Source organism: Schistocerca cancellata, chromosome 11, assembly GCF_023864275.1.
Source record: "Schistocerca cancellata isolate TAMUIC-IGC-003103 chromosome 11, iqSchCanc2.1, whole genome shotgun sequence".
Taxonomy (NCBI): Eukaryota; Metazoa; Arthropoda; class Insecta; order Orthoptera; family Acrididae; genus Schistocerca; species Schistocerca cancellata.
This window is the reverse complement of record NC_064636.1, coordinates 74,700,089-74,724,139: the sequence shown is the minus strand read 5'-3', so window position 1 is coordinate 74,724,139 and position 24,051 is coordinate 74,700,089. Positions and strand designations below refer to the sequence as shown.

Genomic DNA, 24,051 nt, shown 5'->3' with positions numbered 1-24,051 from the left:
AGCCATTGTATTTCCTCATGAAATTGAGACTCCATTGGTGTAATGTCATTTACTACATGCACTGACACCCAAAAAAAATTTCTGCCGTCTGCGTATCAAATTTTATTCCATAAAATTATGTTTAATGTGCTGTAAGGTGTAACAGTGATTTACTCGTAGTATGGTATTCATAAAAGGTCTCCTGAATTTGTAAGTGCACTATTTCATCACCCATGATGGTACACATTATACTCGCATCCAGCACATCGTTACGTCTTATTTCCGTTCCGAACATTGTCACTTGGGGGATATCTATTGTTGAGGTAGAGAGATCCATAAAACAGTACCTTTAACAATAAGTTCACCAGTAGTACATTTACGGTGATATTAATGTAAATTCAAGATATAAACGGTATGTGCAACTTTTATGTAACGCCACAGAGAAAGTGAAACGGCGTAGTTGGTCTGACCTGAGCACATTGATATTTGAAAAACGCGCCAATGTTCAGTGTGAACAAGATGGCGGTTTTTTGTGACTGCGCCTGTGTGGTAGGAGTAGGCAACACTGCCGAATCTGCTACCCTCTGGCGGCGGTCAGACAAACTGTTCAGTTTTCAATATGTCGGATGCACCGTAATTAGTAATATGAAGAAGATTACTGGTGGTTTAAACACTGCATTATGGTGTACAATATCAAATTAAGCTTTCGTGAGAAGTGCCAGTACAAGCAGTGTTCGTTTTATTATAGTTATTAATACCTGAACGGTCAAATGCGACGCGACTGATGTGTACGTGTTGCCACCTAGCGGTAATGTGTGTTAGTAGTTAAAGTTTGTAGGCAGTCAGACCGATTGAGGTGCGACTTAATCGATGAACAGACGTTTAGTATTTTTCATGTGGGCCACGCTGTATTCGAAGTGTTGCGAAAAGGATCGGGTGGGTAGGCCTGCTACATGATAATAGTGTGAAGATGTCAAATCCTCTGCCAATGTTGAACGGCGATAAGACTGCTGTCGGTGATTTTTCGACAGATCCATCCGTGAACATGGTCGCTGCCATACGCGATCATATCTCGTGTACGAAGCCCGTTCAAGTGGACAATTTTGTTACTGAAGACACCAAAGCTGGTATAATATATCCCTGTGATTTCGACCATATGTATGCGAGTTTGACTGAGGGAACTGTTGTCCAAAGGGAAAATCTGGAAGTCAAACATTTGAAGGATCTTTTGCTGTTGCACCTCGATCTCATACAACAACAATCGGAACAATTGGTAACGAAGGATAAACAAATTTCATCGTTGCGTCAAGAAAATGAAACGGTGAGTTACAATGATACTTGTTAAATTACATAATTTTTAACTTTTTTTGTTTCAATTGTGAAAATGGAAGCATCCTTCCGCTGTTTCTCTTCCGCAGTTCTGCGAGTCGCCTGTAGAGACCGTTGCTGTAGCTGCCGTACCAGTCGTTACGCGCTCTAAATCCCACGACAAGCGTTTGTTATGATCGCTATATAAATGAGGGGGCGTGTGGATTGTACTTTCATTACAGGCGGAATCCCGATGATGACCTAAATGCACTAGTTTTGCTTTTGATAGCGCGGTGAAATTGTTTACATTATGGCTACCAGCTGTGTCACTAGCTGAAAATGTTTTGAAAGTGGAAATTGGCTTTGTTTTGTTTCGAATGCATTACATTAGATTTTGTTTTTATTTCGGTTAACGGTAGTGTATTGTAAAATGAGTTGAAGCTAACCACCAGCACCTTGTTTATGTTTTTGTTTTAGTTCCTATTAAGTTATTAGTGTCTCGTGTTGCATCTTCATTTTCCCGCTTATAAGTGCATCCGTAACTGATAGTACCGCTTTAAGGTACTGAGATTACTTGGTTTAAGATGGAATCGTAGGCAAACTTACCGCGTATACTTAACTACAGATTAATTGGGAAATCAGAATTTATAATGGTTCCTTTGTTCACACATCCTGTACATTGTTGCTTCCCGTTTATTGTCCTTTTCAGCAGCGAAACACCGATCAGAAATATACTAGATTTCAGTTTTTATTGAGTTGCATTTTTGCTGTTGGTACGTAGTTGTGATAGTTTTCCGGCTTAAAACAGAAAATGTAATTTGGGCGGGAACACATTTGTTTACAATGACAGTTCATAGATTTCTTTTGAATTAAAATTAGATTAATGATGTACTCGGCTAGCATGAGCAGTATAATCTTTTCGTAGTAATGAAAATATTTGGAGACAAGTGCTTAGGAATCTAACACTGACTTGCAATTCAATTAGCTCCAAGCATTGGACACTCATTGCATATTTTGGTTCCTTGCTTTCCGCCAGACTTAATTTTCGAAGTAAATTGAAAAGCGTCGCAAACTATCTGCTGGATAAAGGCGAGTGTGCAATATGTATTCATCTTTCTCAGGCAACCACCAAATGCGAACTTTTACATTGAACACCTTTTAACTACAGATAACATAAAAGCAACAGTGTGAAATACACATTTGTATATGTAGTCAGCATGTCAGCTTTACTGGTTGGAAGATATAATAAACGATTATCAGACTGGCGTATCACACCTGGGGCACTGTACACATACAATGTAAGTGTTGTTCATTTGACTAATACTTGTCAGTTGTCATATACATGCATGTTAATTGTCTAGATGTTACAGCATCCAGCCAGCCCCGATTGCCTTTTCACTCACAAATCTAATGCATGTATGAAAATTTGTCATCCAGAATTTATTACAGGAATATTCATGTGAGTGTCTGAACAACACAGTTACTAGGTATATATGGAAAAGACTCCAGTGGCGGGCGTTGTCACAGCTTCGTAATTGAAGTGATGGGAACATGTAGGAGACATGAAATCAGTGAGCAGTCAGATACTAGTTTCATATCTTACAACTTGCAGCTTTGTTCAATAATTGTAGTGTAATGTGCAATATTAACCAACCAAAACCATTTTAATTAGGTTTCTGTAATTAGCTACAGCCTATTGCAGTATTTGTTATTCCTGTTAAAGGTACATGTGGACCTTCTCTGGGAGGCGACAGTGTGAATCTTACTTATTTGAGGGGTCTTCGAATATCTGTTGTGGCACCATTGGATGCAATGTGCAGACAATGGTGTGTGCAGGTAACCACACCCCCTTTTGGCTTTTATTGGCAGATTGACCTGTGATGCAGTCAGAGGCCTACGTTAAAAGGTGACAGTTTAGTCATGGGTTGGAAAAGGCAGTGAAAATAATTGTGACATGGTAATAGTGGCAAAAAGCTGCACTGTTGACAACATTCCATAGTTAATACATGACAAATGAATACATTTATATTAGTTTATCCATCTCAACTTTTTACAGAATCTGTCGACGTTAACATTTGCATAATTTAAGTATGATTTCTTTATTTATAACGTAGATTGCAATAAAAAATGTTGTATTGTATTATACAGAAACATCCGACAAGTATTGTGGCGAACATTTTGGTTTGGGTACATACATCTCCAGTGGAAAATATGAAGAGAGAGAGGGGCAATGTGACTTAACAACACTCATGTGTCAATTTATTGAAGAAAGACTTTCTGTTTACAGCTCCGGCAAAGGTTGGAGCGCATGGACCGTCGTGTTAACCTTCACAAACAACGAGATGGGTTAATGCCACCTGTAGATAATATTGCTGAGCGTTCCCCTCCTGTGCCATCATTTGAAAGTACATTTGTCGTTCCCAAGTTGGAACCAAATGTGCTGCCTTCCTCGCCAGAATCGGTGAGTATTGCTGTTACTTAATCCTAAATGTTTGTCGAGCCTTAAGTAAGGTTCCACTGCTCTTTCTCTCCCCCGCCCTGCCCCCAATCTGTGCTGCCAAATTCATTGTTTCACACACTGCGAGGTAATCAGTGTTTGACACTTACGTGAAGCTGCACCTACATTGACGGTTGATGAATTTCATTAATGAGGTTTTATTACAGGCAGTAGGTGACATCAAGGAAGCAAATAAGTTTAGGGCCCTGTTTGTGCAGATATATCACAAATTATCTGTTTATGTTGGCCCTAACAGCCAGCTTGATTTGCTACAAATTAGACTGGCAACAACTGTATTTATAATCTAGGTTGCCACAAATATTTGACTTTTTTCCAGATACAAGGTGTCTTCAAAAAAGATGGCTCTTTACATAAAATATCTTTATTCTCTCTGTACTGTATTTTAAGCACTGTCCCCTCAAAGTTGTTCCCTTTTCTGGCAGTACACCATTCTCATGTTTCTTCCATTTTTAGAATGCCTCCTGGAATACACTTTCTGACACAAACTCAGGTCTCTTTGTCATGCTGTTCTGAATCTCCTCTGTCCTTTTAATGTGGTTTTAAGTTTGGGAAATATAAAAAAAGTCTACTGGGGCTATATTCAGAGCAGAGGGTAGATGGGTTAAAACAGATGTCTGATGTTTTGCCAGATAGCTGGAGACAAGGAGCAGTATGTGGGCCGAAGTATTGTTGTGACACGACGTCCAATTTTTTTCCTCTCCTGAGTACCGAGTTAGTCAAGTGCACTATAGTGCCTTGCTAGACTTTCTTATTAACCACCTGATCAAGTGGTGCAAATTATTGATGGAAAATGCCTTTATAGTCAAAAAATTCTGTCATTTTGTACATTCTGAAACCACTCATAGCACAGCTTGCGACTCACATGGTCACCTACAAACACTTGATCAACTGCTTGTTGAAATGTCTCTGTAAAGATTTTAAAGTGTGTAGCAAAGTTTCACTCATACACATTGTTTTTAAAACATTTTGATTGTCTGTAACAGCAGGTGCATGGGTTCACTTCAGTTGTTATAGCTAATGACAGTGTATCTAAACATGCTACTATGTGCACTTAGTAGCCACAGTGTGCTCCCTCTGCCGATTTGACATGCTATTTCAAAAGTTCTGTGTATGTAGTTACAAGGTTGTGGCGTGGTTAGGATGTAGGAACAGAGTTTAAATTACTACAACTGAAACAAGCATCCACAGATATTTGCCTGTTGGTGGTGGTATTCCCCCCCCCCCCCCCCCCAAAGGGGTGTGATTTGTAGATGTGACTCTGTGACAACATTAATTTGTCTCTTGCTTCAAAACATGTTCTCTGTCCACTCCTCTCATTCTCTGCATAAAATCACTAGCTAACACACCATCTTCCATTCACATTGTACTCCACGGCAAGTAGTGACTTCATCAAAACAAGTAAATATGCCACTGGCCTCATAAAGCTATAGAATGGCATTGTCTGCTAATGTTTGTAACATTTTACATAAGAAGTTATTTGTAGACAATGAAGTACCTTTAGAGCCTATACCAGTTTCACCTGAGTTACCATAACCACACATGGCCACCACTTCCAAAATTGCAACATAATCTGAATAAAACTGCCCATTTTTCTCTTCACCCCCCCCCCCTCTCTCTCTCTCTCTCTCTCTCTCTCTCTCTCTCTCTCTCTCTCTCTCTCTCTCTCTCTCTCCCCCCCCCCTCTCTCTCCCTCTCCCCCCCCCCACACACACACACACACCGCAGCCCCTCCCTCCCTCCCTGCTCTCTCCCCCACCCCCCCTCGCTCCCACTCTCTCCCCCGCCTCCCCGCTCTCCCCCCCACCCCGCTCTCGCCCCCTCCATCCCCACTCTCACCCCCTCCCTCCCCGCTCTCGCCCCCTCCCTCCCCGCTCTATCTCCCTCCCTCCCCGCTCTATCTCCCCCCTCCCTCCCCGCTCTACCTCCCTCCCTCCCTCCCTCCCCGCTCTACCTCCCTCCCTCCCTCCCCGCTCTACCTCCCTCCCTCCCTCCCCGCTCTACCTCCCTCCCTCCCTCCCCGCTCTATCTCCCTCCCTCCCCGCTCTATCTCCCTCCCTCCCTCCCTCCCCGCTCTATCTCCCTCCCTCCCTCCCTCCCTCCCTCCCTCCCTCCCTCCCCGCTCTATCTCCCTCCCTCCCTCCCCGCTCTATCTCCCTCCCTCCCTCCCTCCCCGCTCTATCTCCCTCCCCCCTCCCTCACCGCTCTATCTCCCACCCTCCCTCCCCCCCGCTCTCTTCCCCTTCCCTCCCCGCTCTCTCCCGTTCCCTTCCCACTCTATCTCCCCCTCCCTCCCCACCCTATCTCCCCGTCCCTGCTCTCTCTTTCCCTCTCATGTCTCCCAACTCTCCCTCTTCCCTTCTCAGCCACCACACTGTGTGTGGCAGAGGATATCTTGTTCCATTGCTGATCATTCCTTTTCCAGTACCTCCTGAAAATAGAGCAAAGTGTCTGTGTGCTTTAGTAAGAATCCTAATTTTTCTTGTCTTGTCTTTGAAGTCCATAAGCAAGATTTATCTTTGTTGCAGTAGAATCATCCTCAATCAGTTGAGAATGCTAGTTCTCTAAACTTTCGCAATAATGTTTTCCGAAAATGTACTCTTTCTTGTAGGGATTCGTATTTTTGATGTAGTATTTCAAAATAATTGTGTTCATTAAATTTATTGGCGACAAATTCAGCAGTCTGCGTGAATGGGATTACTGGAGACTAGGATACCTCCAGTCTGCTTTGACCAGTGACATCATCACCGTGCCAAAGACCACTATTTCGTGCATATCCAACATGGACCCCAAAACATCAATCATAACACCCGCAAAAATACGATTCCTTGTGAACCTATACAGTGACTAAACCTGATAAAATTAACAGGACAGTCATGAGAAAAAGAGTTACTTGGGTCAAGACAGAGTGATATTGAGTGAACATGAGCAATGAGGAGTCAGATTGGACAATGTGGATGAACCCATGAGACAAGTTTTCAATAAACATCATTTCCCAATTAAATCATGGTCGAAGGTAGGTGGGTCAATATTTATTAATAATGGTCACACAATTGCTATATTAAATAAACATTGATCCAGCTGCCATCTTCCATAATTCAACTAAAGGTATTGATGCACTTAGTGGTTATGCAGGCACCTAAGAGTGAAGTTTACATATGACATCTGTTTCGTGTGAAACATTCTGCACAATATATTCCATTATGCCACCCCATAATTTCATACACTCCGCGTCATGATGACGGTAGCAGACTAAATGACAATGCAACTGAACCAAATGCATTAGTGCAATGGAGGGCAATATGCAGATTAAAGAAAATGACAGGAAAATTCATTTGATTTCCTTCCATGTCTTCCCTGACTGGAGCTCGTGCTTCATCTCTAACAAAACGGTACAAGATAAATTGCATGATCTGCAAGTATCTTGTTATGTAATCATATCACATTCAAAGTATGCCTCTCTCCTTGCCACGGCGCAGTAAGTTTCGTGCTTCCCAAGTGATATTTTATCTTTCACACACTGTCGGAGCTACTATTTTCCTCATTCATAAGAGTCATGGCTTCGTTCTCTTACCTGTTTTACAGGTGGTGTCGGCGCCGGTCCCAGCTGTTCGGCAACATTTCTACCGCCCGGGTACGCCCTTCCCGGGCAGAATAGAGTACCGTGAAGAACCGAGATACTCGCCACCGCTACAGCACCGTGAAGTCGTGGCGAGAGAGAATGGGGTGCCCAGTGCGAACGCTACACTCGCGGTGGCGCCTCCCGCTGCCTGCGAGGCAGAGGGGGAGCCACCAAAGCGGAGGAGGACGGACGAGGGCGAACCTTCACCGAGAGTGCCCTCTCCCACAGGGCATCCGTCATCTCTCGGTGCGGAGCGTGTATCAGATGCTGCACTCGACTCCGACGGAGCGACGCCACACCGCGATAGTTCCGAGACCTCTCACACAGATGACTGTCAGCGTATGGGCCGGGGCACAGCTGCGTGGGTGTCATGTGCTGGGAGGCGACGACGACGTCTCCACTTTCGCCATGGACGCTCAAATGAGAGTACGGGATTTACTTGTCTTCAGCTAACAACTTTGTTCCTCATAATCTTCATATGTAGTCACAAATTTTTTGGATTCCTGGTACACATTGTAATTGGTACATTCTATTTATGAAATGGAGGTGGCGTGCGCTATTCTGCAGCATGTTGCGCACCTGCAACTTTGGTATTTCAACAGTATGTACCAGGACTCCAGACATGTACCACAAAACAGACTAAGAATTAATGTGTAACTTTACTTTTTGGAGGTGTTACTTAAAATTTTTATGACTATCCCTTTTATCAATTATATATACGGAGACAACTGAGACGAGAAAGCTTCTTCATGACAATCTGTCCATATTGCTCATAAAAAGGATTTGATTTGGCAAGCTCAAAAATTGAGATAATTACATAACTTTTTCAGAGTTAGATCCATTTATGAAATTTTCATATCTGTATTATTGAACAACTAACATTGGGCACAGATCCAATTAAAGGTTGCCTCTCTAGCGGCTTCCAGAAGCAGCAATAATTTGATTTTCAGTATTTCAAACAGTTATTGGCTGAAGTTAAAATGCTGTCATAATCTACCAATTAAGATCCATAACCTGACACTAAACGTTTCACACAATAAGTTTAAGTATTGTATTTAAAAATTGTATTTCTGTTTTGTCGTTCCAACATTTCTTCGTTTAAGTATTTTATAGATTGGTTTTTTTCTGTAGTATGTGGCCCTGGTAAAGTCATTGCTGGTTACTGAGTGGTGAATATGTGATTACTGTCCATGCAAACTTAAGTTCACACTCGGCGCGGTGGCTGATGCGAGCGAAGGTAAATGGGAAATGCCTTTATAATTGCTCCTGTCGGCACTCAACCACTGAATGTCAACTTAGTTTGTGCAGACAGTACATGGAACTAGTTTTAAAGCAAAGTTCGTAATAATGGTCTTGCGTAGACTCCTATAGCAGATTGTGACAAACTGCCAGGAACTAAAAGAAGAAGAAAAGCATCGTGGACATTTTAAAACATCATAATTTGAATTTTTTAGTGGGTCCAGAAAATATGAACAGCTATGGTTACGAATAACATTTTAAAGCCAGAATTTTATATCCTTTGCCCATTCCCGAAACATACTGTGACATACACTGTAACTAATTTCAGAAGGATGCTACCTGTTAGTAGTAAACAGTATACATTTTCTTCTTGCTGTAAATTATAATGTTGCTATGTACTAATGCTGAAAGGTGTGTGTTGATTGCAGAATCACTTTAAAATGGGTAAAAGGCCAAAGTAGGTATAGTGGGTCAGGAAGGAATTGAAATACATCACATGGCAAAAGCTGTCTTATTTGGACAATTGACTATATTCTCAATAGTTCTGATGTATATGCCACAGTTAATGTAAGTTATATAAAGTGTTGATGTTATTTGGTAATGTGTATTGACCTTTATACTAGTTGTGCCAACCTGTAGGTTGATTGCGATATTCGACTTCACGTGCCAGTGTCGCCCCATGGCTAAAACTGAAAGTCCTAATTTTGCAAGCCCATGCAGCAATGGGATTACTCTCTGTTGCAGGCGAGAGCTCGGCTGTGTCGCAACCTCACTCGCCTACCCGCAGCGGGTCGGGCGATTCGCGGCACCAGAGTCGCGGACGGGGACGGCGGGCACTTCGCACTCAACACAGGGGCCGCACGGCAGGGGGGAGGAGACGGCGCAGGTCTGGGGATGCGTTTAAGGATGTCCTGTCCACTGACAGAGCGTACTGGACAACAATTGGAGAGCTGTCTTCGGCGCTCAGATTGCACGAAGGCCTCGGCACGGACTGCACCACTGTGGAGGTGAGTTACCGCATCTGCACCCTCGGCTGACATTCTATCGCTCTGATCTAAGTGGCCCCTCAGAAAACATGTAGACAGCTTTAATAACTGTCTTGTCGTCATCACTTGCTGTATTTGATTATAGCTTGCTAATCTTTTCACTTTGATTATATCGGAGAGGTGTTGTGTATCACATATATTCATTGTCAAGTGACAAGTGTTGTAAAAGTGTCCAATTACAGTTGCATTACTGCCTGAAATGTTTCAGCACTTGTGTGTTTCTTTCCTGCACACAGCCATCGTGGATAGAATCGATAGATTTCATAGTCCTCCAATTCGTCTCACACTGTGGTCTCTGGGTAATGGAAACATTTCATTCATTAAGCGTCTTCTTTCCTGCTTATTTGTAGACTCGGTAGTGTTCATATTTCTTCAATATCTTACTGTCAGTGGTCAGATTGTTTCCTATTCCAGTCGCAGATGGGGCAACGAAAAAACGACTGTCAATATACTTCCTTACAAGCCTTAATTTTTCTTACCTTGTCTTCGCAGTTCTTGCAAGAGATGTACATTGGCAGCTGTAGAATTGTTCTGCAGTCAGCTGCAAATGCCTGTCCTCCAAATATTCCAGTTACACGAAGCTTCTCTGTAACATTTGTGTGATGATTGAATCTACCAGTAACAGAATGCTTCTGAATTACTTTGATGTTGAATCACTTTAATGTCGTCCTTTAATCTGACCTGGTGAGAATCCCAAATGCTCTAGCAGTATTCAAGATCGTTTTGCCTAAGTGTTCTGTATGTGGAAACCTTGTAGATGAGCTTCACTTTCTGAAAATTATCATAATAAAGCAAAGTAGACCATTCTTCTTTCCTGCTACTGTTCTTCTGCGCTCATTCAGTTACACGTTTACGCCAAGGTATTTAATCGACGTGACTGTGTCGAGCAGCACACCACCAATACTGTATTCGAACATCATAGGATTATTTTCCTATTCATGTGCATTAACTTCTACATTTAGAGCAAGGAGCCATTCATTGTACCAAATAGACTTTCAATGAATGTCTTGTATTCTCCCAGTCTCACAACAACGATACTACAGCATCATTAGCAAATGGTCCCAGATTGCTACTCACCCAATCATAACGTCATTTATATGTAAGTACATGCTCAAAAGTAATGCCTCCAAATTTTTTATTCTATTCTCGATATCAAGTGAGATATTACAAATCGTGCATATTACCCAGTCTACCACACTTCACTGAAGCAAGTTGCAACCATCTGCTGCTCTCTTTCACCTCGACAGTGCCAGACATTAACACGAGCACTGCGTCATCTGCTACAATCCGAAGCCTCAGGTTCATCGGTCAACCTCCATATAATCACCACTTGGCCCCATCCGATTTTCATGTTTCCAAAACTTAAAGAACATCTTCGAGTACTTCACTTTGATAGCGATGAGGCGGTGAAGCCGAGGTGGGGTAGTGGCTGCGTCAACAAAGTTAAACCTTGTAAGTGATTGTATCAACAAACTGGTCTCTCGTTGAGGGAAATGTGTTTGTTGCCAGGGTGACTATGTTAAGAAATAAATATATAGATGTCAATAATAAAGATGTAGAACATCAATAATGTTTGTTTTGTTTAAGCTTTGAGATTTTACATAACAAATTTGGAGGCATTGCTTCTCAGCATACACTCATATACACACAAGAGCAGTGCTATCACACTTCCCTGGGACACTCCTGATACCCTTGTCTAGGGTGTGGTGATGGTTTGAAATTATTTTGTTGTGGCAATCAGTTCAACTCTTGTAGCTTCATCTGTTATCATTAATTATCAGTATAGTAGTAGTGACAGTTCATCAGTGTGTAGAAGACAAAAGCTGTTCCACTTAAATGGCACTATCACTAGGGTGGTTATGCTCTCGACTTGTTAGGATAGCAAAAATATATTTACCTGTCATGGTTAAACTATTAATACCCAATAACGAGCAACAAATACATGTAGCGAGTGGAATCTTGATTGTATATTCTCGATTGTTTATGGTACAAAATGTAGTCATTACTTTTGCAGCCTCGTTATAATAAGGAATCACATCTTTGGTTTACCTCGTTCATTCGTTAAATATGACGATCATCAACACAGACAGGTAACTTCTTTCATTACAGTTACAAAAGCATTTCAAAATGCAATTACCAGTTTCGGCTGACCGGTTGTGGCCAGACTTCCTGACAGAATTTCAGCATTTCTGGTGCAGAACATATTGAATAGTAAGTTATGTGTGTTTTGTAAATGACCGAGAAATGTTACAATGAATTTGTAAATATTGTTTAAAGGTCCCTAGTTGGAGGCACAAGGTTTACACGAGCTGCTACGCAATGGAGGGCACCGAGAACTTGGATGATGAGGTTTTTAGCAAACGTCATCAGCGCTATGAGAGTGACGAACGACGCCGGAAAAGGTGAGTGTGCTTGGGCACTAAGGTGATAGTATTGGAGGAACCCTAGTTGTGGAATCTCTCTGAAAGACTGTAGTTAAATCTGTATTTGCCCATGTCTGAGGAAAAACAATATTCAGCTGTTTTTATGGGGGTGATCACTCCCAATCACTATTTCCTTCTGCCAGTATTTTCTCCCTTACTTGCAGGGCTCCTGTCTTAAGGCATCTGGGACACATCTTTTGTCCATTCACATTTGCCACATTTCATAAGCATACTGTTTGAAGTGGACAGGTGGCTTACGTTTTTCTGGACAGAGCGGTAATATTTGCTGGCAGAGCTGATAAGACTAGCAGACATTACACGTAGTTTCATTATAAACTTATGCTTTCTATTCATAATATAGAGTGTAATGTTCACCTAGTAAAAAGCTTTTTGTGTGACTGTTTTTTGTAAACCCATGTCCCTATAAAAGCTGTGTAGGACCTTGACCTAAGACTGCGAAAGTTACAATAGTTTTTTCTTCTGTAACGTTCCTTCCATGTTGAACTTCCCACCTACCCTCCAATTTCTCCTTCCACCATCCAATCTTGTCTTAATATCTGCCCAATTATCATATCTCTTTGATTCCGTATGTTCTTTAATAGGCAGTTTTGTCCATAGACTCATTTCAGACTCTCTTCAGTCATTACTTGACAAGCCATCTCAAAAATCTTTAGAGGTCTCCTGCAGTACCACGGTTCATGGGGGTTCTTATTGCTTCATTTCTGTCGCCCCGTTGTTAATTTTTCACTCTGATACAGAACTGTGCTACAAACATAGCTTGTGAAACTTTTGTCTGATCTCGAGGTTTGTTGGTTGGTTTAAAGAAGGGAGGGAAGGGACCAAACTGCTGGGTCATCAGTCCCTGAGGTTTGTATAATTGGACGTTGACAGCGGTACCTTTACATGTAAACCAATTTTTCATTGGGATCATAGTTGTAATTTCTTCCTTGCTACTGAGATGGCGTAATTCGTTCTTTGCCTCAAGTTTCTAGTCCATGTTTATCATTCAGCCATCCAACCAGAGCATTGCATTCACATAGCAAGCGAGCAGGCCACTGTCATTCCCAATTACTTGCTATCCGTGCAGCAAAGGAAACATGATTGTTAGTTATGCCACAACACAGCACAAGGCTTACAGAATAGAATCGAGCACACACCAACTTTGCACGTTCGTATGCATTTGCAAGTCACACAAGTGGCTGTATCATTAGTTGAGATAGTGTCTGGCAGCTTCCACTGAGCTGTGCAAGGTTTATTCAGCCTTTCTGTTGTACAGTGCAGTCAAGTGAACGATGTGTGGGCTTGGGTATGCAATTGCAGTACTCTACTTCCAATATGTCTGCCACCAGTACATAACCATACCTTGCTTTTATTTTTGTTTATGTGCATATTATAGCCACATGTCTTTTGTGTTGCACGCAGTTATATTCTTGTTTAATATTGGGTATTTCATCGGCAAATCATATTGCACCAATTTTTTGTCTGTGAAAAACAAACTTCCACTTCCAAATAGTCCTCTATTACTTTCATTATTTTTTTCATTATAAACATTAAATCTTAGCTTCATCTTCTGTTCAGTGAGAGCAAACTCCTCACCATTGCTCAACATAGGGAGACTAATTTATCATTGTATTCTTGTGGTTGATGCCACACTGCCCTGGGATTTTAACATTTTATTCTAACGATGGAAAGTTCGGGATGGAATAACAGTAATACTACGAAAAGGATATACAGGGTGATTCAAAAAGAATACCACAACTTTAAAAATGTGTATTTAATGAAAGAAACATAATATAACCTTCTGTTATACATCATTACAAAGAGTATTTAAAAAGGTTTTTTTTTTCCCCCCCACTCAAAAACAAGTTCAGAGATGTTCAATATGGCCCCCTCCAGACACTCGAGCAATATCAACCCGATACTCCAACTCGCTCCACACTCTCTGTAGCATATCAGGCGTAACAGTTTGGATAGCTGCTGTTATTTCTCGTTTCAAATCATCGATAGTGGCTGGGAGAGGTGGCCGAAACACCATATCCTTAACATACCCCCATAAGAAAAAATCGCAGGGGGTAAGATCATCACTCGTTCTCGACTGTCCAGAACTTTTCCCTTTGCACAAACACCCATTCTCTGTAAACTGTTAATACCAACGTTTAATACACCACCTATCAGGAGGTTTAACACCATACTTCGTTCGAAATGCACGCTGAACAACTGTCGTCGATTCACTTCTGCCGTACTCAATAACACAAAAAGCTTTCTGTTGAGCGGTCGCCATCTTAGCATCAACTGACGCTGACGCCTAGTCAACAGCGCCTCAAGCGAACAAATGTACAACTAAATGAAACTTTATAGCTCCCTTAATTCGCCGACGGATAGTGCTTAGCTCTGCCTTTTGTCCTTGCAGAGTTTTAAATTCCTAAAGTTGTGGTATTCTTTTTGAATCACCCTGTATTACTACTCACAACATAGTGGAGGCAAAAATTTAAGTGTCGGCCGCTGTGGCAGAGCGGTTCTAGCCACTTTAGTCCAGAACCGCACTGTTGTTACGGTCGCAGGTTCGAATCCTGCCTCGGGCATGGATGTCCTTAGGTTAGTTAGGTTTAAGTAGTTCTAAGTCTAGGGGACTGATGACCTCAGATGTTAAGGCCCACAGTGATTAGAGCCATTTGAGCCAGAAAGTTAAGCTTTCGTCCAAAAGGCCACCTTGTGCCTCTTCCTTTCTCCCTACACACACACACACACACACACACACACACACACACACACACACACACACACACACACACAGTCTCCGGCCATTGTGACCTGTCTCTGGGCTGGAACAGCATCAGCAGCAATCTGGGGTGGGTAATGGGATTAACTGGGAGGCATGGGCACAGGGGGTGGGGGAGGGTGATATTGGAGTAGGAGTGGGTGAAGGTGTGCTGCCTGCGAGAGCTTGAGATCTTGCTGGAGTATGGTGAGAACAGGATAGGTCTGCTAGGTCCAGAATCGGGGCACTGTATTGGGGGGGGGGGGGGGGAGAAGGGGAAAAGACCAGTAAGTGCATTGGTAGTACAGAAGGCGAGTGTGTAGTGCTGGAGTGGGACCAGGGAATGGGATAAATTAGCAGATGACTGGAACCAGTGAAAGTTGAGGCCAGAGGGTTACAGGAACGAAAGATATATTGAAATGAGACTTCCCACATGTGCAATTCAGATAAGGTGGTATTGGTAGGAGGGATCCATATTTTGTAGGCTGTGAAGTGGTCATCAAAGTGAAGCACAGCATGTCCAGTGACTGGGTGATCCGGCTGTCTTTTTGGCCACAGCTCTGTGGTGGCCTTTCTTATGGACAGACAGCTTGTTAGCTGTCGTGACCAGTTAGAAAAAGCAATGCGGTGGTTGCAGCTAAGTTTGTTGATCACATGGCTGCTTTCGTACTCCCTCCAAGCACCTACTCCAGTTCTGTCATTATATCATTAAAGGCAGGACTACATGTGAAAGCAGTCACGTAATCTACAAATTAAGCCACAACCACTGTGCTGCTCTCTACGCGCGAATAACGACTTGAAGAGCTGTCTGTCCACACAAACAGCTACCGACAAACTGTGGCCGAGCGATAACTGGCACCCAGCTGCTGAACGTGCTTCCCGACCCGCTGTGCTTCCCTTCAGTAACAGCTTGTGCTGTCTGGATCCTTTCCACAGACAGCGTCCGCCGCTCGTGGTCTCGCGGTAGCGTTCTCGCTTCCCGAGCACGGGGTCCCGGGTTCGATTCCCGGCGGGGTCAGGGATTTTCACCTGCCTCGAGATGACTGGGTGTTTGTGTTGTCCTCATCATTTCATCATCATCCAGGAAAGTGGCGAAATTGGACTGAGCAAAGATTGGGTAATTGTACGGGCGCTGATAACCACGCAGTTGAGTGCCCCACAAACCAAACATCATCATCCACAGACAGCAGCTTTTATAAATGGCACAGGTGGGTAATCTCCTTACACTGTATCCTTTGTTCTTTCCTCCACCTGTCAATCCCCTTCCTCCATCTACTCCACCACTGTACACGACTTCATTCTGACGACTCACCCACTGTCTTTCCCCCTCCTTTACTTCTCTCCTCTCCCCTGTCCCCAGCGCAGCATTCCAACTCTGCACCAACCAGTCCTATCCTGTCCCATGTCTGCTGTTGCTAGCAGCAACAGCCCCTTCACCCATTCCTACCCTGCACTCCTCTTCCCCATCCCATGCCTCCTTACCCACACTACCCATCCCAGATAGCTTAGTTGCTCACATCAGGTGCTGTTCCAAACCACTGTCAGGCCAGAGACGGTGGCGATGTGTGAGTTGCGCTTGTGTGAATGTGTGTGTGTTTTCTATTTCTGAAGAAGGCCTTTTGGCCGAAAGCTAAAATATTTAGTAGTCTTTTTCATTGTGCCTGTCCGCGACTCGGCACTTCCTCTGTATGGTGGATAGCCGTGTATCATTTCCGAAACCTTTATCCTTGTTTCTTGTGACTAAAAGCATTCTCTGAATCTATAATAGAGTCGCTGTAAGATTCCGGACAGTTGCGGTGGGCTGGGCGCAGCAGCTCCGGGTGCCTATTGCAACAGATTACATTACACGATTTTGTAAACGTCTGTATGACAATGGGTCATTGTTGCCAGAGCTCTATATGGCTTCTGTTTTCGCCTGCACTCAGCTTAAACTGATTCGACAATAGAGATGTGATGTTTGCTTTTTATTTCTTAAATGACTCTCGTGCTATTAGATGCGGTGCTAGAAATTCTCTTCAGTGCTCCGTGCCCCTACTTCTCCTAAAAATTCCCCAGTCTTACTTGCAATGTTATTACTTCCCCTAGCTGATGAAAATTGTTTTCAAGTATATCGTAGACCCCTGTGATGTAAAGAGCGACAGCACAGAATTTTTCGCATCTGTTCCCCTTGTTGTAAGCAAAAGAATGATAATGTGATGCAAATGTTACTTGAATGAAACTTCTATGCATTTGTAGCACCCAGCCACTTTTAATCTTGTGTAAAAGTACTCTAATTGAACAGTTATCAACGAACAGCACGTATGGTTATAACATTAAAAACCTTTAACAACACATTTGCAGTGTCCGTGAAACAAAAACCCGTTGGACTTGGGTCCTCGTCTTGTGCTAAAATCATCCATTTCTGTCCATTACAGGCCCATTGTGCAGTAGGCGCTATCATGAGTTGCAGACACAGTGTGTCCAGTTGACACTTAACGCTGATGTCGTGTTATAGATCATGAGCTGCTGTGCCCGAGCTACTGCCTGAATCTCAACACCATTTCCATTCTGCACCTGGTTTCCCTTACTTCCAGCATGCTTACTGGTAGACTGACGTCTGTGGTCGTCATCTCTGGCTAGCACAGTGACAAAGTACCAAATACTTATAATGAGGAGTCCACATTAAAATAAATCCTGTAGGGTGCTAAAGAATTTCGTGTTGTCATCTTCCATTTGGATGTTAAGAACACTACTGTATTAATTTTCATGAGTGGTTGTTTATAACTTTTCCAGTGAGTCATGTTTTCTTTCTTTTCTTTTAAATCTTCTTCCATTTCCTTTGAGGGGTGACCCATTTTGTACACTCAGTTAAATACTGCTAACTCGTCGTATTTTCTCATTGTGGATGTGTCTTTGTGTTCCTTGTATCAGACCAAATTTTTTTCTCCGTGTTTGTCCAATATACTTTGCATTACAGGATACATATTGTCTTTTACATTTTAAAAACTACGAGGTTGAGGGTGTTTAAAATCACATGATTATGGAGACGGAGAGGTAAAAAGCTTGCCACAAATAAGAATGGGACAAAGTACAACGAGGAAAGTGCTGCAAATGACAGTACATATTATTCTGTTTTGACAGGTGGGACGTGCAGCGCATCCGCGAGCAGCGCCACGTGGAAAAGTTGAGGCAGCAGGAGGCGGCACGCGCTGTGTCCGCCCCCATCGGTCGCGCGTCTGGCGGGCACCGCCGCAGCGACGACAATCCCCTCGCATCGCTGTGGCCGTCACCGGAGGATGTCACTTATGTGGAGATTGGCGAAAAGCTGCCTGTTGCCGCATTTGGAGCCCCTGTTATCAACTTCCACCCCAAGTAAGTTGTCTCACATTGAGGTCTCAAATTTTCATGCTGTAATGTTGGCCAGTTGTTCAGGAGGAGTCTAAATATTTCTAGTATGTAGTACTAGCGGAGTGGACCTTCTGTGAGGTGACAAAGGCTGTGGGAAATATGGCAGACACGCAGTCTTCAGGTAGCAGATTATCCATTTATAATAAGGTGATTTTTGAAAAACTAAAAAACGAGCCTAAAGTATTCATCTCTGATTAGAACAAATATATTCTGTCCTAATATACTTTAAGGCCTGTGACTCGTGTTTTACTGCTGGAAGACAGTGCAAACCCCCAATTCTACTGTTGCACATCTCTGTAACATTTTCCTTTTTTCCCATTCCTTCCTTAGTTAAATGTAGGGACTTACCCATGTTACCTGTCCTGTCTCTTAGTCTATGATAAAGGTTATGATAAAAGATTACAGTTTCTGTAAATACTTCTTTCCTGTAAATGTTAGCCTCAAATGACTGCATGGCGCCCTTGAGCCTAAAGACCCCTGTAAACAATAAAATTATTTGTCAGATCATATGGCAGTGTGCAGCATTGTTTGATGTGCTAGTCAAATGTGTGCTGTGTTTGACATGTTTGATGAAAATTTTAATTGACAACTGATTTCACAGGTTGTTAGACATTGTTGTTGGTTTATTATTATACATGTTCAGTTGTAGTTAGTTGTAGTTGTTAGTTGTAGTTAGTTTCCACATCTATGGAAAGAAAGTAAATCAGTATTGTATTCTCAACATACAACTGGGAGTGTTTAAAATGGAAAAATAAAAGCTATTTGTTTCTTCCACAGGTTATGTATATTTCCATTAGATTTTTCATGTGTACATTTCTGTCTTAATTTCAACCATTCAGTTGACAGAGGTTTTGTTTTCTTCTTTATATGTATTTCTAAAGTCCATGTGAAAGATTCTTTGTTTACATTGGTAGCCGTTCCCACTAGCATCAGAATGATGTCAGACACTGTGAGATAGCTGCTTCAGAAGTGAGGTGAATTGGACAAACAGTGTTTGAACATCTGCACACTTCTTTGGTGATAAATCCATGGATCGCAAGCAGCAAATTTGACAAACAAGTTTGATCATTAACGTAGGTCATAAATGTAAAGCTCTACCTGCTGACCCTGACAGGCCATTCAGGACCAGGTGGCCACCATGTCAACTTCTGCTAATGTTAGCATTCTGATTTAGTGAGGAAGGGCACAGGCTAAGCACATAATTCTCCCAGCCATTAGGGGCTTCCCAGGCCATGGAGCTGCTACTTCTCACTCAAGTTGCTCCTCAGTTGGTATCATGAGCTCGAGTTCAGTCCGTTCCGGACCTTCCACCAAAGAGAAATCCCTGGTAGTACTAGGAATCGAACTCGGGTCTCGTACTTAGCACTCCTGTACTAACTTTTAACAAGTAGAAACTGTTTGCCTTGAATCAGTGCAACTGAAGGCATGCAACTACCTGGACTTTATTCGTCCAATATTTAAGGATGAGAACACGCAATTTAAAACCTTCACGAATTTTTGTGTTTCGCTGTACCCTCCACAAAATGATTAAAAAAGTTTCATTGCTCACTACATTAATCTGTTTGCGCAGCAAAACTTGATCCTCAGGTATGACATTGTAATTTATTACTTCCTCACTACCGACTCTATTCACAATACAGTTTACAGACAGTATCCACATAAACCAGTGAATGTATCTGCAAAATTATGTCGTCGTACAACACTCAGTTCAGGAGATATGGTGTCAAACATTGAGATGCTTGAAAAACTTCCTTGTGCTTAAAATGGAATGTAAATCATCCAGACTACATTTAATCAGAAGTTGTTTGTTATATATAGTTCAATTCTTTAAAAATAAGCAGTGGTTTACTAGTAATAACTAGCGGCCAAGTCTTGTGATATGTACAATTGGTCTTGAACCATTTGCTTTTCCAGCAAAGCCCTTTGATTGTGTTTCTATATATGTATGTCATCCTGTAATAGCTTTTGTTTGCAGTATAATAGATCTTATTTATGTATCAGATGGCTGAAAGGTAAAGGTATTTACATTGACATTATGTCTTCCACATGTAGATCTGACTTCCGTACATAGCAAGAAATAAAGCTCAAAAGGAGCTCAAAATTGGTTCTGCTCACTCATTTTGGCTTTTCAAATGACACTTCGTCCTCTGCAAATAACATTACAGTGCATATTTGCTGCATCCGGAATGATTTCTAGAAGAAATCCATTTTTGTGAGCTAAAAACTGCTCTGCTATATTTATTCCCCCACAGTTAATGTTGAAAATTTTGCCAAGAGAAATTGTGATTGTATGTGGGCACGTTTTCATTGCCTGTGGAGTTGACGCTTTACTGTTGGCTTAGTACTTCAAGGAGAGTGGCCTACTCTGTTACTTAAGCTTACCTCACAATTCTTCTGTTACTGGGATTATGCGGTGTTCCACAGTTCTGTACCTAATGTAAATGCTCTTCAGTGAGACTGCAGAAAATCTCTCTCTTTATAAGAATTATAATAGTGCAACACTAGATGACTTTGTTTCCCTTCACCTTTCCTGTTAGCGAGTTCTCACTACCGTGGAAGTGGCGGCCGGGTGTCCCGGAGAAGATGCTGCGTAGGAGACACCACGGGCCCTACACGAACCGAGACGGAATGCCGCACCAGGGCCGCGATGGAGAGGGCGGAGGTGGCGGTGGAGGTGGCACAAAGCGCTAAGGCCAGGTGCGGAGCTGTCACTGCAGCTCGCCAGAGATCTCAGTTCGCGCACCCGGCTGCGGCTGTGGGTGCGGAACCTACACCACCCGTCCCGTGGGGGGCGCCCGACTGTTATCGGAGTAGCTTTAACTGGTGACAAAATGAACTGTGGACTCTCGATTCGGATTACTGTGAAAAAAATTATAAAAATTATATGTGTGTTTTTGTGTGTGTGAGAGGACAGAGTGAGTGGATGTATACTTTTGTTTGAATGCGGGTACAAAATGTTGCACACTTTAACAATATTTGTGATCAAAGAATAGTGGAAAGTTAATAAATTCTTCCTTTGTATATATTTTAGCGTCCCGTTTATCTTCTCTGCACTTTAAACAGCACTTGGATTGCTATTCATTAGTGTGCATTATCTATGAGACAAGAAACCTAGTAGTTTGATTTAAATACTTCTTGTTCCTTACAAAATGTTACCCGAGTGTCTAATTTATTTACAGTGGTGACTCAGGAAAATCACTAATTCTGGCACTCGAGGGATGTGTGTTCGTAGTCTTTCGCGGTGGCATGCCTCAATGAAATCTGGCCAGTTTACAGGCTGTGTCACTTCGGGTAACACATTTGAGCTTTCAATAGCTGTTGTGCCGTCATCGTCAGGAGTAAGAAACCACCGATCAGCGGCTTTTTATATCCCAGTAATTATAGCTGAGACAGTTGTCGGTAGCTCGACTGTTTTATTCCTAGTGACACAGCTTGCAACCCGAGGAGATCTTAGTCTCTCTGGAGGGAATTCAACTGTTTGTTGAAGTCAAGAAATGTATAAAGTCATATTGGTACAAATCACTGAGAGACTTTTCTTCAGAAAAAAACAGTCACCCTCACACAGGATGTGTTTCTCACTTGCAAAGCACACTAGACATGGTGTCTGTCTTAGTTGCTTGCTCTGAAATGACCTGTTACGTCTCATTCTGATTTGCGACTGTAGAGCTCTAGTGGCAGTTCTTTGCTGCATCTGCTGTGCTAGTCTCACAATTTGTTTGCAAAAACAGAGGCATGTAAATTAGTTGCATTAACCCTACTTGAAATTGGCAAAGAAGAGTGAAAAAAATTGTGAAGAGGATTCTGGACTTGTCGTCGGCTTGAAGAGAGAATTGCTGGTAGAGGAACACAAACAACATAATACTGTACGATATGAGGGGGGATCAAATATAAATGGGCTTTTTGTTCCTGAACATCGACAGTTGGTAGGACTGGCCCCGTGCTTCTGCTATGCTTAGGCGGGACCGTTACAAGTGAGGAGAGCATGCTGTTAGATATTTCCCACTGTTTTGTCAGTAACGCTCACAGTGTCTGAGCAACATTGAACAATGCATAATTATCAAATTTCTTGCTCGTGAGGGAGTTACAGCAGTGGAAATTTGCCAAAAATCGACTGCACAGTTCGGTGATAAAGCATTACCAAGGATGCTTGTGTTTGCCGGGCATAAAAAGTTCAAGGAAGGACAAGAACATGTGGAAAAATCAGCAACATTATCGCCATCCGCAGTCCAGGCAAAAACATTTGTGCGGTTAAAGACATTGACGACGATCGACAGGTGACAGTATCAGAAATTGCACAAAAAGGTCTGAATCAGTTATGGGAGCTGTCAAGCAATCATCACAAACCACCTACAGTTCCATAAAGTGTGTTCCAGGTGGGTCCCTAAACTGTTGACTGAAAATCTGAAGTTGAGACGTTTGGAGGTCTGTCAGAGGCTTACAGCAAGGTTTGCGGAAGAAAACGATGCATTTTTGAGTCGGATTGTCACCTGCGACGAAACTTGGGTTCACCACTGCAGTCCAGAATCCAAACAAGCCAGTAAGGAGTGGCGGAGGAAAGGGGAGGTAGCACCAGTGAAAGGCAAGTGCTGCTGACTACTGCAAACTGTTGGACAAGGCAAATCGCCACAAAAGGCGAGACCAATCGATTCGACGTCATTCTCTTCCACGAGAATGTGTGACCCCATACTGCAGCCCTGTCTCCAAGCTACAGGAAATGCACTGGACTACACTCGATCATCCTCCTTACAGCCCGGACTTACTGCCCTGCGATTTCCATTTATCCGTACAGCTTAAAGAACCTCTAGGACGACGACGATCTGAAGATGACGAGAGTGTGGAAGACTTCGTGCACAGCTGGCTAGCGACACGACCTAGTCCTTTTTATGATGAGGGCATCAGAAAGCTGCCCGTACGCTTAGACAAATGCATTTCCAAAGCAGGAGTCTGTGGAAAAATAAATTATAATTGCCGTGAGTTTTTCAATAAATGAATTTACCGTATTTACTCGAATCTAAGCCGCACCTGAAAAATGAGACTCGAAATAAAGGAAAAAAAAAATTTCCCGAATCTAAGCCGCACCTGAAATCTGAGACTCGAAATTCAAGGGGAGAGAAAAGTCTTAGGCCGCACCTCCAAATCGAAACAAAGTTGGTCCATTGTAATATGAGACACAATTTAGGTCGAATGAATGACGCTACAGCTACAGTAGTTTGGTTTGAGTCGTGAGCTTAGCAGTTAAGCTTTACCAGGTAGCCATAGCTATGTGTCAGGAGCTCCGTCCGTATTTATACAGGTACCCTTGCTTTTTCACGTGCTCCGTCTGGTTTGAATCGATCACTTATTTTGCTTTGATCTGATAAGTGCCGTTTGTTATAGGTGTTTACGTCACTCTAAGCTGAAAATGCATTACTGTACTGTGTCATGCATTGTTTGTCGCATTCTGATAGTGCGTGTTTATGGCATGGCTCGCTTTCGTGCGCGCTACCGCCGCTTTAAAAAAAAAAAAAAAAAATAGACTGCGTATCATAGAATATGTTCTGAACGAGAGTTAGGCGAAAATTTTTCACCGTTCGAAAATCTTTGCGGCCGCTTCTTTAGTACATCAAATTCTGCACAGAAATTAGAGTCATCTTAGATTTAAAAATCTAGTCAGTTGCCGTGCTTCATTTCTGACTGTATCACTATTAGGCAACAGTATAATACGAATATAAACATGACATGATATGTATATTCTTCCGTGTTTGCTGTTGTCTCACTCTAGTTTCGTAGTGTAT

General features: G+C 42.5%; 1 protein-coding gene across 4 annotated transcripts; it reads left to right on the top strand.

Annotated features, from left to right (window-relative positions):
• Positions 1-576: 576 nt before the first annotated feature.
• Positions 577-21,302, top strand: LOC126108478 (male-specific lethal 1 homolog). 4 transcript variants are annotated; one of them, XM_049913729.1, is made up of 8 exons: positions 577-915; positions 1,011-1,300; positions 3,575-3,748; positions 7,388-7,850; positions 9,408-9,670; positions 11,987-12,111; positions 18,011-18,241; positions 20,815-21,302. In XM_049913729.1, exons 2-8 carry the CDS (start codon positions 1,025-1,027, stop codon positions 20,966-20,968), a joined length of 1,686 nt encoding a protein of 561 aa, XP_049769686.1. In that variant the 5' UTR covers positions 577-915; positions 1,011-1,024; the 3' UTR covers positions 20,969-21,302. The 4 variants fall into 4 exon arrangements, with proteins under 4 accessions (XP_049769686.1, XP_049769685.1, XP_049769688.1 ...); XM_049913731.1 differs by lacking the exons at positions 577-915; positions 1,011-1,300 and adding exons at positions 1,396-2,376; positions 2,456-2,585; XM_049913728.1 differs by having other exon boundaries at positions 577-1,300.
• The last annotated feature ends 2,749 nt before the right edge of the window (positions 21,303-24,051 follow it).